We start from the raw sequence: 11,552 nt of genomic DNA on the forward strand, positions 1-11,552 counted from the left end.
CGGGACACGGAGGAGCCCCCGCCGAGGCCGCAGGCCCCGTCACTCCCCCCGGGCCCCCGCCGCCCCGTGCCCACCCACCGGCGCGCCGCCATAGCGAGCGCTCCCGTCGTCACGGCAACGGCGGCGCCCGCAGCCCCGCCCCCGCCGCGGAAGGAGCCGTTCCCGCGGCGGTCGGTTCCCCCGGGGGGCCCCGGGGAGGAAGCCCGAGCCCGGCGGGTGGAAAGGCCCGTTTTTAAAGGTGGCTGCGAGGACAACGGCCTCGAGGTCTCCTGCAGCGCTCCTCGTGCGGGTAATGACGCCCGGACCACTGTGGTTAGGGGTAGAATTTTCTGCTTTAGGCATCGGTTCCAAAGGACAAAACTGATAAACCCTCACAGAATAAATGAGGTCGCAAAACAGGTTTCTTTACAGAACTGCTCCTGGATCGCGCTCTTGGAGTATAATTACGAGGATGCTTGTCAGCACCTCGTCTTCCTCACCTGCTGCCTAACAGAAATCAATTCCAAAAACAACAGGTTTTTCACATGTAAGGACGGCCTTGCTCGAGGGACAACTGGGACTAAACTGAAACAAGCCGCTCAAATCTGATGGAGGAGTCTCCCACCTTCGGTGCCAATTTAACTTAATGCTTCCAATCTTCTACCCCAGAATGACACTGTTTTGGTTTTTCCCTCTAGGCAAAGAAAGAATGTCTTACTGCTTCATGTTCTTCTTCTTACCCACTAAAGAAGCACTAATCAACCCAATTTCCAGAGACTACTAATTCTCCACTCCTTAAAAGCCAGCTCCAATACTAGCAACGACAAAAACTGTCACTGTCAAAAACACTAGTCGCAGCACTTTAAATTTCTGACACTGTCAGAAGTGAGGTCTCATTTTTAACAGAATACTGTTCACAGGGTTCTGTATAACCTGTGAAGTAAACATATTTCAATTTAAGCCTGAGACATCAAGCCAGGGTTAAATTCACTGGATAAAACTTTCTTCCCACTGAAGTTAACACTTGATTCCCACCTGGCAAGAAGCCATCTCATCTTTAAGCTATACATCCCTTTAGCTCTGCTGTCTAAGACTAATTTTCCCCCTACAAACACGCTAAAAAATAGACTACTTTCAAATGTATTTTCAAACCACTATAGATTTTTCTTACCAACTAGACACCATTTTCAGAGGAATTCCACACTCACAAGGAAAAATATCTGTACATTTCAGTGGCCATGCGGCACACTAACCATACACTAACACCTCGTCTCCCTCAGCTGCAAACATTGCATTGCAGGAAAAGAGCTGTCACTGTGTATCCAAAACCAGCTGCGCTATCAGCTCCTTGGCATCCTTCATGCTGGAGGAGATCTCAGAGCCGTCTTCTGCCACGTGGGTACCAATCAAGAACATCTTCCTCTCATCCCCAATATCAGACAGTGCCAGAGCTTCATGGATAGCGGTGATGCAATATGCACCTTCGAGGTCCTGATACACAAAAACAGAAAGAGCCTGTTAGTTGCAAGAGGTGGCAGTACCATTCCTGCCTTGAGCCACTGCCTTTGTCCAGGGAGGGCAAGGGTCTCGAAGGCTCTGGGGGCACCATTCTTACATACCTTCTATGAGATCAAGTTCCTATGCCCTAAAATGCTTTGAGGAAAAAAAAAATATTATCCTTAACCTAGTTTCTTCCCAAAGAAATACGGGTACAGTTCTGTTTCTAGTAATTCCAGTGTTTCTGATAACAACATAAGACTACCTGTACCAGGCAGACTGAAGTCTTGCTGGCCCAAGACCCCAAGCCCCCAGCACAGAGTTACAATAACAGGGGCAAACATACAACAGTCATTTCCTGTGTGCCTTCTCAGCCACCAGCGTTTCTGACTCCAGGACCTAGAGAATCAGTAGTAGTGTTTGTGATGAAGCCAAACCCTGCACTTGCGTTCAAGAGTAACGCAAACAACTACGAGTAATATGCCTACGGTACTAGAAATTTAGGAGGTAACAACGTAGAGCAAACCGAGCACATAGCCCTCCTAAAACAAAATCTGGGCTTAAAAAACCTGGGCTGTTCCGTCCCGTCATCTGACCATACCACAGGTACAATTCCATTCCAGGTACAGCACCAGTCATTGACACTTTCACAAAGATCTTAGAGGAAAGCATTGCCTTGTGAGGAAACACAGAATCATAGAATCATCTGGTTGGAAGAGAGCTTCAAGATCATCAAGTCCAACCATTCACTCTGCACTGTCAGGGTCCCTAAACCATGTTCCTCAACACCAAATCCACACGGTTTTTAAACATCTCCAGGGATGGGGACTGCACCACCTCCCTGGGCAGCCTGTTCCAATACTTCACAACCCTCTCTGTAAAGAAATTTTTCCTGATATCTAACCTAAATTTCCCCTGGCGTAACTTGAGGCCATTCCCTCTCGTCCTGTCATTCATAACATGGGAGAAGAGACCAATCCCCATCTCCCTACAACTTCCTTTCAGGTAATTGTAGAAAGTGATAAGGTCCCCCCTGAGCCTTCTCTTCTCCAGACTAAACAGTCCCAGCTCCCTCAGCCGCTCCTCACAGGACAAGTTCTCTAAACCCTTCACTAGTTTTGTTGCTCTTCTCTGAACCCGCTCCAGCACCTCAACGTCCTTCTTGAAGTGAGGGGCCCAAAACTGGACACGGTACTCAAGGTGTGGCCTCACCAGTGCTGAGTATAGGGGGACAATCACTTTCCTGCTCCTGCTGGCCACAGTGTTTCTGATACATGCCAGGATTCCGTTGGCTTTCTTGGCTGCTTGGGCACACTGCTAGCTCATGTTCAATTGGCTGTCGACCAGCATCCCCAGGTCCTTCTCTGCTGTGCAGCTTTCCAGCCACACTTCCCCAAGCCTGTAATGCTGCAGGGGATTGTTGTGGCCCAAGTGCAGGACCCGGCACTTGGTCTTGTTGAATTTCACACAGTTAGCCTCAGCCCATCGATGCAGTCTGTCCAGGTCCCTCTGGAGAGCCTCCCGACCCTCAGGCACATCAACACTACCTCCCCATTTAGTGTCATCTCCAAACTTGCTGAGGGTGCACTTGATCCCCTCATCCAGATCACTGATAAAGATGTTAAAGAGAACAGGCCCCAACACTGAGCCCTGTGGAACACCACTGGTGACTGGCCGCCAGCTAGATTTAACTCCATTCACCACCACTCTCTGGGCCCAGCCATCCAGCCAGTTTTTGATCCAGCGAAGCGTACACCCGTCCAAGCCATAGGCAGCCAGCTTCTGCAGAAGAATGTTATGGAAACAGTGTCAAAGGCTTTGCTAAAATCGAGGTAAACAACATCCACAGTTCTTCTCTCATCCACTAAATGGGTCATTTTATCATAGAAAGAGATCAGGTTGGTCAAACAACACCTGCCCTTCATAAATCCATGCTGACTGGGCCTCATCATGTGACGACTGTCCTGTACATGTCGCATGATAACACTAAGGATAATCTGCTCCATGAGTCAGCCAGGATTGTTGGTAAATGATGGAAAGTGGCTTGGTGAGCACTTCGCCAGCTCCCTCAGAACTCTTGAGTGGATCTCATCTGGCCCCATAGACTTCTGCACATTTAAGCTGTGCAGCAGTTCATTTAGCATTTCCTCTTGAAAGAAACCTTGATCATGCTCTCCATCTCCACCATTTGGTTCTAGAGGCATATCACCCATTGAGTTGGTCTGACCATTAAAGACTGAAGCAAAGAAGGCATTGAGTAGCTCAGCCTTTTCTTCATCCTCAGTCACTATTCCTCCCATTGCATTTAGCAAGGGGTGGAGATTCTCCCCAACCCTCCTTTTACTGTTAAGGTAATTGTAGAAACCTTTCTTATTGTCTTTTATGTTAGCTGCCAGATTAAGCTCCAGCTGGGCTTTTGCCTTTCTAATTTTCTCCCTGCATCGTCTCACAGAATCCTTGTAGTTTTTGTGAGGGACTAGCCCCTTCTTCCATAGGTCATAGTCTTCCTTTTTCTTCTTGAGCTCTAGCCAGAGCTTTCTGTTCAGCCAGGCTGGTCTTCTGCCCTTCCGGCTCGTCTTGTGGTTCACTGGGACAGCCTGCTCCCGGGCTCTGAAGATTTCCCTCTTGAGAATTGTCCAGGCTTCCTGGATCCCTTTGCCTTTCAGGACCAACTCCCAAGGGACCCCTCCAACCAGTCTCCTAAGAAAGTTGAAGTCTGCCCTCCGGAAGTCCAAGGCAGCAGTTCTGCTGACCCCTCTCCCTACTGCTTCTATGACTGAAAATTCTATTATTTCATGGTCACTATGTCCAAGACAGCCTCCAACCTTGACACTGTCAATGAGTCCTTCTCTGTTTGGTAAACAGCAGGTCCAGCAGGGAGCCTTCCCTGGTTGGTTCCCTCACCAGCTGTACCAGGAAGTTGTATTCCAGACACTCTAGGAACCTCCTGGACTGTTTCCTCACTGCTGTATTCAAATTCCAGCAAATATCTGGTAGATTGAAGTCACCCACAAGAACTAGTGGCTGTGATTGTGAGACTTCCCCTACTTGTTTGTAGAATATTTCATCTACATCTTCTTCCTGGGTGGGTGGTATATAGCAGACTCCTACTGTGACATCAGTCCTATTGGCCTTCCCCCTTATTTTGATCCACAAGCATTCTACCCTTCCATCACCACTGCTGATCTCCAGACATCCAATACCCTCCCTAATGTACAGTGCCACTCCCCCTCCTCTCCTGCCTGGCCTATCTCTCCCGAAGAGCTTGTAGCCATCCAACTCCAGTTGTGTGTATCATCCCACCACATCTCCGTGATGGCAATTATATCACAGTTTTCCTTTTGCACAATGGCTTCCAGCTCTTCCTGTTTGTTGCCCATGCTGCGTGCATTGGTGTAGAAGCACTTTAACTGGGCTAGTGATCTCTTTGCCTTTTCCTTGAAGGGAGAAGGCCTGACTCCTGCTTGACCTCTCCCTGTCACTGCCTCGACTCCTGGCAGGCCAGTGACCATTGTGTCTGACCAATCTCTGAACATAGTGCACTCAGTCTCTGCTGGTGCAGCATACCCACATAACTCTCTGGGACACTGTCCGATTAACAATGATATGCAGCTCTTAGGTTTAGTCCCAGCAAGTCAGACTGTATCCCCTTCCCCCTTCAAATCTAGTTTAAAGCCCTATCAATAAGCCCTGACAACTCCTGTGCAAGGATCCTCCTCCCCTTATGTGTCAGGTGTACCCCATCAGATACCAGCAAACCTGGTGCGGTATAAAGCAACCCATGATCAAAGAACCCGAAGCCCTGCGCAAGACACCAGGCTTGGAGCCAGGTGTTGACCTGGTGGGTCTTTCTGTTTATTCCCTCTTCATTCCCTGACATTAAGGGGATTGAGGAGAACGCCACTTGTGCTCCTGATCCCTTAAGCAGTCTCCCAAGGGCCCTGAAATATCTTTTGATTTTTCTCAGGCTTCTTGCTTGGGGAATTTCATCACTATCTAGTTGGAACGTTAGTAGCGGGTAATAATCAGTAGAGTTGGAAGCTTCCTCACCACATCTCTAACTCGGACCCCGGGCAGGCAACAGACCTCCCTGCACAGTGGGCCAGGTCTGCATATTGGGCCCTCAGTTCCCTTCAGAAGAGAGTCACCTATGACAATGACCTGACGTTTTTTCTTTGTTGGAGCAGTTTTTAAGTTAGGCTTGTTTTGATTGATCCTTATTGAAGTTTCCATTCTTAATGAGTTATCTTCCTTGTGGTTAGTTGACTCAACCTGCAGAGCCTCATATCTATTACTTACAGTCACCTGGAAGGGTGAGGGACTTGCTAAGGCAACAAGGCAATACGCCTGTCACATTGGGCACGAACTTGTTGCCATTGCCCCTCATCATCCTGATCGTTATGTTCACCCTGGTGAAGACGGGACAGGAAGCCTTCAGTATCTTGTTTCTATAGTCAGCGGGGTCTGTCCCAGGGAAGACAGGATGCTGTCCCAGTAATCAATCTCCCGCTTACTCACCCTGATGCTCCTCAGTCTGTCCACCTCCTCGTGAAGCTCTGTCACTAGTCGGAGGAGTTCCTCTACCTGGGCACATCTCCCACAGGAATGCTCACCACTGCCGTCCTGTACCAGTGTCATATCAGGGCACACCCTGCAGCCTGACACCAGGGCGGCTGCGTGATTCCACTGCGCTTCTGTTTGTGCAGTTGCATTGGTCACGGTGGGTGTAGCTCTTAGCGAGGCAGCAGGTCTCTGCTGAGTGGACATCATTCCTCACTGACCTGGGCGAGCAGCACCTCAGCGCCCTTCCATGCAAACTGCCACGCAGCGCCCTGGCTGACGCACCATGCCCTGTTTGCCCGCTCTGTTCGCCGCACTCCTGGTCATGTTCTTCTCTCATGCTTCAGCAGCAGCCTTAGGAGCAACTAAGCAATCTGAAGGCAAACAACAGTGCTTCACTTCCCGGCTGCTGCTAGGTAAAGTGGTACTTCTAGACCGGCATTCAGAACAAAAACCTAACTGCAGGTCTGTGTTCTCCCTTGCAGCTCTCAAACCTTGCAACGCTACTGCAGTTTGCACCTTTATTTCCACCCACAGCTCTGCATCGTCTCCAAGCACAGGACCCACATCCTGCAGATCCAAAACTCAACCTCAGTTTTTCTTCTGCAGTCAACAGGTGTCCCAGAAAGACCCCCAGCTCCCAGCCATGTAGCCTCCTTAGAGGCATGAAGCCTCCTTTGAAAGGCTTTGTTGCTGTTTTCAGAGCTGCTGCCAGCCCAAGCTCAGCTAGTAGCAGGGAACTCTTACCTGCTTGTTGGCCAGAACCACCACGGGTAGGGTGGAGTTGCTCTGCACCAGCTGATGAAGCAGCTGTTTCGCCACAGGCAGTCGGGCATGATCAGCCGAGTCCACGACATAGATTAGCAACAGCACTTTGGGCAGGTACATCTTCCAGTATGAACGCAGAGATTCACTGCCCCCGACTGGAAGAGAAGACAGCAGCACAATATTCACCAAGTAAACCAAGCAGCACTGCTCCCAGAGGTGTGGACAGGAGGCCCTGGGCTGGAAACTCAAGGTATCTGGGTTAACAAAGACTCGAAAGTATTTGGGCTACTCTACGTAAGACTGGAAATGGCTTTATTTTCCCCAGTCAAGTACTGTGCAAGTAATACGTGCGTGCTCTGGGGGGAAAAAAAAAAAAAAATCCATTCTAAGCTCTTACTTTGAGAGGATTCTGAGTTCAGTTTCTTTATCATTGCTTTTTGCCTTGTTGGTTCTTGCTCTCAAGCTAGTAGGGATTGCTGAAAGAGGTTCAGTGTCTATAAACACCATGTGAGAATGTCCCCATATAACCTATCTCCACATGCCTACGATTTCCAAAGAAGAAATTTAGCTCTCAGGTGGAGATGACTCTCATCAGATTTGTATGACACCAGAGACTAGTTCAAAACTCCTACAGCTTTCATACTGCAAATAAGCAGAGGAGCATAGGGAGAGAGGAAAATCAAGTCCCAGCAGACTCTTTAGGCAATCCTTAGGTGATGGGAGAAATCTTTGCACAGCATACCCCTGATCCCCTCTCTGCTAGATACAGAGGAAAGCTGTCCACTTTCAAACCCAGTTCTTACAACAATTCTGTGGTGAAACCATATGCAGCAAGTTGCCCGAGATTCTTTTTCCTATCCGGGGACAAAAAAAGTTTGGTATTTTGCTGAGTCTGACAAGAGCAGGAGTAGCAACAGTATACAAAGTATTTCAGATGTGTTTTCAGTTCTCCAGGTCTTCTCCTAGGTACACTGCAGAACCACTCGATTAAGAGTACTGAGGTGACCAAAAGGCAAGGGGGAGTCTCCAAACGTAGCAAGTTCTCAAGGCAATATGTTTGGGGTTCCCTGTAATTGTCTCCTGCCTTACACAGTTCTTCTGAAAACTGACTTGTTAGTCAGCCATCTTTTACTGCCCTCAGTGACTCTGCTCTGTTTCAAAGCAGTTTTGCTTTCACTTAAGTCAAAACAATTCAGCAGTTTCAATAACATAGAAAGGGAGGCAACATTTCCCACTAGGGCGTGCCTGACTTCAGAGCCCCAGCGAATCTGCAGGCAGAACTGCAAGTCTGCCACTGTGGAAAGAGCCAAAGGGCTGTGACTGACACATCACGCTTCAGACAGATGCCTCTGATTCTGTACTGTGACACTTTGGGGCTCACCACCGTTCCCTCTGTTAAGTGCATTCATGCATAGCATAACCCAGGGTCAGCAACCTCACAGAGAACACTTTTTTCCTCCAAACCAGAAGGAACTCAGCAGAGGCCAGGAGCTCCTATCCCTTGCAGAGGCAAGATACCATCCACTTATCTATATGATGGTACAAATAAAAAGATGGAACAGTCTTCTATCTGTCTAAACAAGCAAAATAAAAACCCTGCTGTCTGCTGATCACCTTGTGCCACGTGATCACAGCACAGGCTGCTGACCCCTAGACTAGGCAATGGTACAGACTGGATAAGTAACCAGATTAGAGAGCCAGGCATGGATTTACCCAGCTGAAACTGGCCTAAGACATTTCATTTCCCATGGGTCAGATGGCAGCCATCACATCTCGGTCACTACCAACCCGGACCAGAGAGGGAAGGACGACTCAGAAACAAGAAGTTCTGTTGTGGGGTGTGCAGCACTGGGCCCAGGCTATCCCGGGCAGGAGCAGAGATACTGTGGGTTTCCCTGGGCTCAGCTATGCAAAGCACCTCCCAGTAGGATATACGAGTGTCTCACACCTACTAGCAGAAGGGTACAGGCTACAAGCATCTCTGGAGATATGATTTCCCTAAGACACTGTGGAGCCTCCTACAGTAGTAGCACTGGGAATGAAACTCTGCCTTAGTGGCCTTGTCCTCACATCCCAAAGACTTATCTGGGAACAGCACAACTCCTCTAGGCCTGCTGCCAAAGGTACGGAGGCGTCTGTGCGCTAGCTGCCAACTGAGCCAGTCGAGCACTGGCACAGCACAGTGCAGAAACAGCAGGAAGCAAAGGGCAGCTTCTGCCTCCACAGAAGGCAGGCAGTGATGAGGCTAGGATGTGAGCCTCTCTGTACCAGGGACTGACCTGACTCCAGGGCCTCTACTTTCCCCATCAGCTAGCTGCGCCTAGAACAGTTGTGACACCCCAAAACCATCACAGGAGATGCTCTCTGCAGGCACAGACAATACCCAAAAGTCAGTGCTAAGGACAACACAGACAGTTTAGTGAAAACCTATAGACATTCAAAAGCTGTTAAAGACTAGAAAATACCACTTATGAAGCTTTGGAACAAAAAGAGTACAAAGCTTTGCTCCTCCCCCTCTCTTCTTTCATCTTATTATTCATTCCTCTTCTGCTCTTGCCCTTTGCCAGGCATGAGCACCAAGGAGAAGCTGTACAACACACAATGGCTATGGACCACATCACCTCTGCTTTGGGCTGGTTTCTGGCAATCAGGCTTGTTACTCTTCTCTCTCTGGGAGTAGAATTCCCTGGAGCACAGGGCTGAATGTACATGGATCCCTTCTAACATAAGTGTATCATCTCATTCAAGAAATGGGGTGGGAAAGCAGAATCCTCAAGGAGAAAATAATCACAATTTCACATTATCAGAGTAGGCACAAGTGAAATCCAGTACCTAAAGGGGGCTTACAAGAAAGCTGGAGAGGGACTTTCTACAAGTGCATGTAGTGATAGCACAAGGAACAATGGCTTTAAACTGAAAGAGGGAAGATTTAGATTAAATCTAAGGAAGAAATTCTTCACTCTGGGGGATATGAGACACTGGAACAGAGAAGCTGTGGATGCTCCATCCCTGGAAGTGTTCAAGGCCAGGCTGGATGAGGCTTTGAGCAACCTGATCTAGTGGAAAGTGTCCCTGTCCATGGTAGGGGTGTTGGAACTAGACAATCTTTGAGGTCCCTTCCAACCCTAACCATTCTATGAATAAGGAGGCTTTAAAATACAGGCCTGATTCCTAGGACACAGCATAGGAACTTATTTTACGTTCTGTACTAAAACAGGTTCACTCACTCTCCAGGAACTCCATCTGGGACTCTTCGGTGTTGATGCAGACGGCATTAAAGCCCTCGGTGGGAGCCACGCTGCGCTTGACATGGTTAGTTGCCAGGGAGTGGAGAACGCTGGTTTTCCCAGCCCCATCCAGGCCCAGCACCAGTATCTGCTTGCTGCGTCCTTTACCCTGCAAAGCGGGGAGCAGCACGCTCAGCCGGGCGGCCAGGGCCAGCGCGGAGCTCAGCAGGGCTGGCGGGGGGAAGGAGGTGCAGCACGGGGTCTGGAGGGAACAGCAACAGCCGCTTCACGGCGAAGAGGGAGAAGGTGCCTGCTGGGCTCCTGCGGCACCGGCACGGCGCATGAAAGCCAGGGACACCCGCCGGCCGCGCTCCGATCGCACGCGGGTGCGGAGGAAAGCGGAGAGGGCGGCCCCGCCGCCCGGCCCAGGGCCCCGCCGCGCTGGCGGGGAGCGCGAGAGGGGTACGGCGGCGGCCGGGGGCGGCGCAGCCCCGCCGAGAGGCCCCGGACGGCCCCGTCGGCGCTCCCCGACCCAGCAGTCTCGCCCGCTCCCCCCACACGGCCCCGGTACCTGATCGGCGGCGGCAGGGCGGGCGGCGGGCGGCGCGGCCCGCTTCCGCAGGCGGGCCCAGGCCCAGGCCGCCACGGCCGCGCCGCCGGCCACGGCCGCCGCCGCCGCCCACAGCGCGGCGGGCCGCAGGCGCGCGCCCATGGCGGCCCCGGACCGGCCCGCTCCGCTCCGCGCAGCCGGGCGCCCCCCGCGCACGCGGCTCCTCCCCCCGCGCCGGGCGGGCGCTCCGCGTCAGGCGGCGAACTCGCCGGGGCCAACGAAGCCGAGGGCGGCGGGTCTCAGGGGCGGGTGGGTTTTCGCCGCTCTCCCCACCGCTGCTGCCGCCCTCCGGCCGCTGGGACTCGCTCCCACTTGCTCCTACCCGGGCGCACCGGGACACCACTCCCAGGGACACCGCCGGGCTCCCCGCCGCGCCGCAAGCCAGCGCTTCAGCCAGGTTTGACCAGAGAAGACGACTGGAGAACACGTTGTTGCATTCTCCTCCAGTATCTCCTCTCCCAAAATCGCCCTCCAGAAACTGCATCGCTGCAGGAGAGCGCTGTCCCTCTCCTGTAGTCACCAGCTGCTGGTTAAGAAGGACATCACCCAGACAAGCCAGTTAGAACCATCCTTTCTACTCAGCACTCACGCGGCAGCAAGTGACTCTGGACTGCCACCTGAGATGCTATTTCTACCCATTCAAAGTCCACGCATGGAAAAATGTTTTTGCTGCATTCAGACCAAACCAGGAGTTTCAAGAAATGCTTGGGGGCTACCTGTGCAGTGCTAGGAGACCAGACACATCTTCCACTTGAGAAGTGGAAGCCTCTTCCCCATAGCCCACCACCACAACCAGACACTTTGTTTTAGCTCACTCTTGCCAACCCCACTAGAGTAAGGCAGCTGGCTTGCAAAATAGAGGACACCGAGTCAGCCACCACACACTTTCTCCTAACAGCTTTGTTCTCCCT

General features: G+C 51.2%; 1 protein-coding gene across 3 annotated transcripts; it reads right to left on the reverse strand.

Moving 5' to 3' along the window:
- Positions 1-987: 987 nt before the first annotated feature.
- ARL9 (ARF like GTPase 9) lies at positions 988-10,743 on the reverse strand. 3 transcript variants are annotated; one of them, XM_086611945.1, is made up of 4 exons: positions 10,603-10,743; positions 10,032-10,200; positions 6,784-6,959; positions 988-1,470 (listed from the first exon to the last, which is right to left on the reverse strand). In XM_086611945.1, exons 1-4 carry the CDS (start codon positions 10,741-10,743, stop codon positions 1,291-1,293), a joined length of 666 nt encoding a protein of 221 aa, XP_086468071.1. In that variant the 3' UTR covers positions 988-1,290. The 3 variants fall into 3 exon arrangements, with proteins under 3 accessions (XP_086468071.1, XP_086468072.1, XP_086468073.1); XM_086611946.1 differs by lacking the exon at positions 10,603-10,743 and having other exon boundaries at positions 6,784-6,878; positions 10,032-10,088; XM_086611947.1 differs by lacking the exons at positions 6,784-6,959; positions 10,603-10,743 and having other exon boundaries at positions 10,032-10,079.
- Between the last annotated feature and the right edge of the window lie 809 nt (positions 10,744-11,552).

The sequence above is a fragment of the Tauraco erythrolophus genome, chromosome 5 (assembly GCF_009769465.1).
Source record: "Tauraco erythrolophus isolate bTauEry1 chromosome 5, bTauEry1.pri, whole genome shotgun sequence".
Lineage (NCBI taxonomy): Eukaryota > Metazoa > Chordata > Aves > Musophagiformes > Musophagidae > Tauraco > Tauraco erythrolophus.

What these genes read in the sequence shown, in the direction of transcription:
- ARL9 (XM_086611945.1), bottom strand. Translation starts at nt 10,743, where the DNA reads ATGGGCGCGCGCCTGCGGCCCGCCGCGCTGTGGGCGGCGGCGGCGGCC. An exon ending in GCCCTGCCGCCGCCGATCAG is followed by an intron (nt 10,201 to 10,602) that starts GTACCGGGGCCG and finishes CCCGCTTTGCAG; the next exon opens with GGTAAAGGACGCAGCAAGCA. An exon ending in CCAGATGGAGTTCCTGGAGA is followed by an intron (nt 6,960 to 10,031) that starts GTGAGTGAACCT and finishes CTTCTCTTCCAG; the next exon opens with TCGGGGGCAGTGAATCTCTG.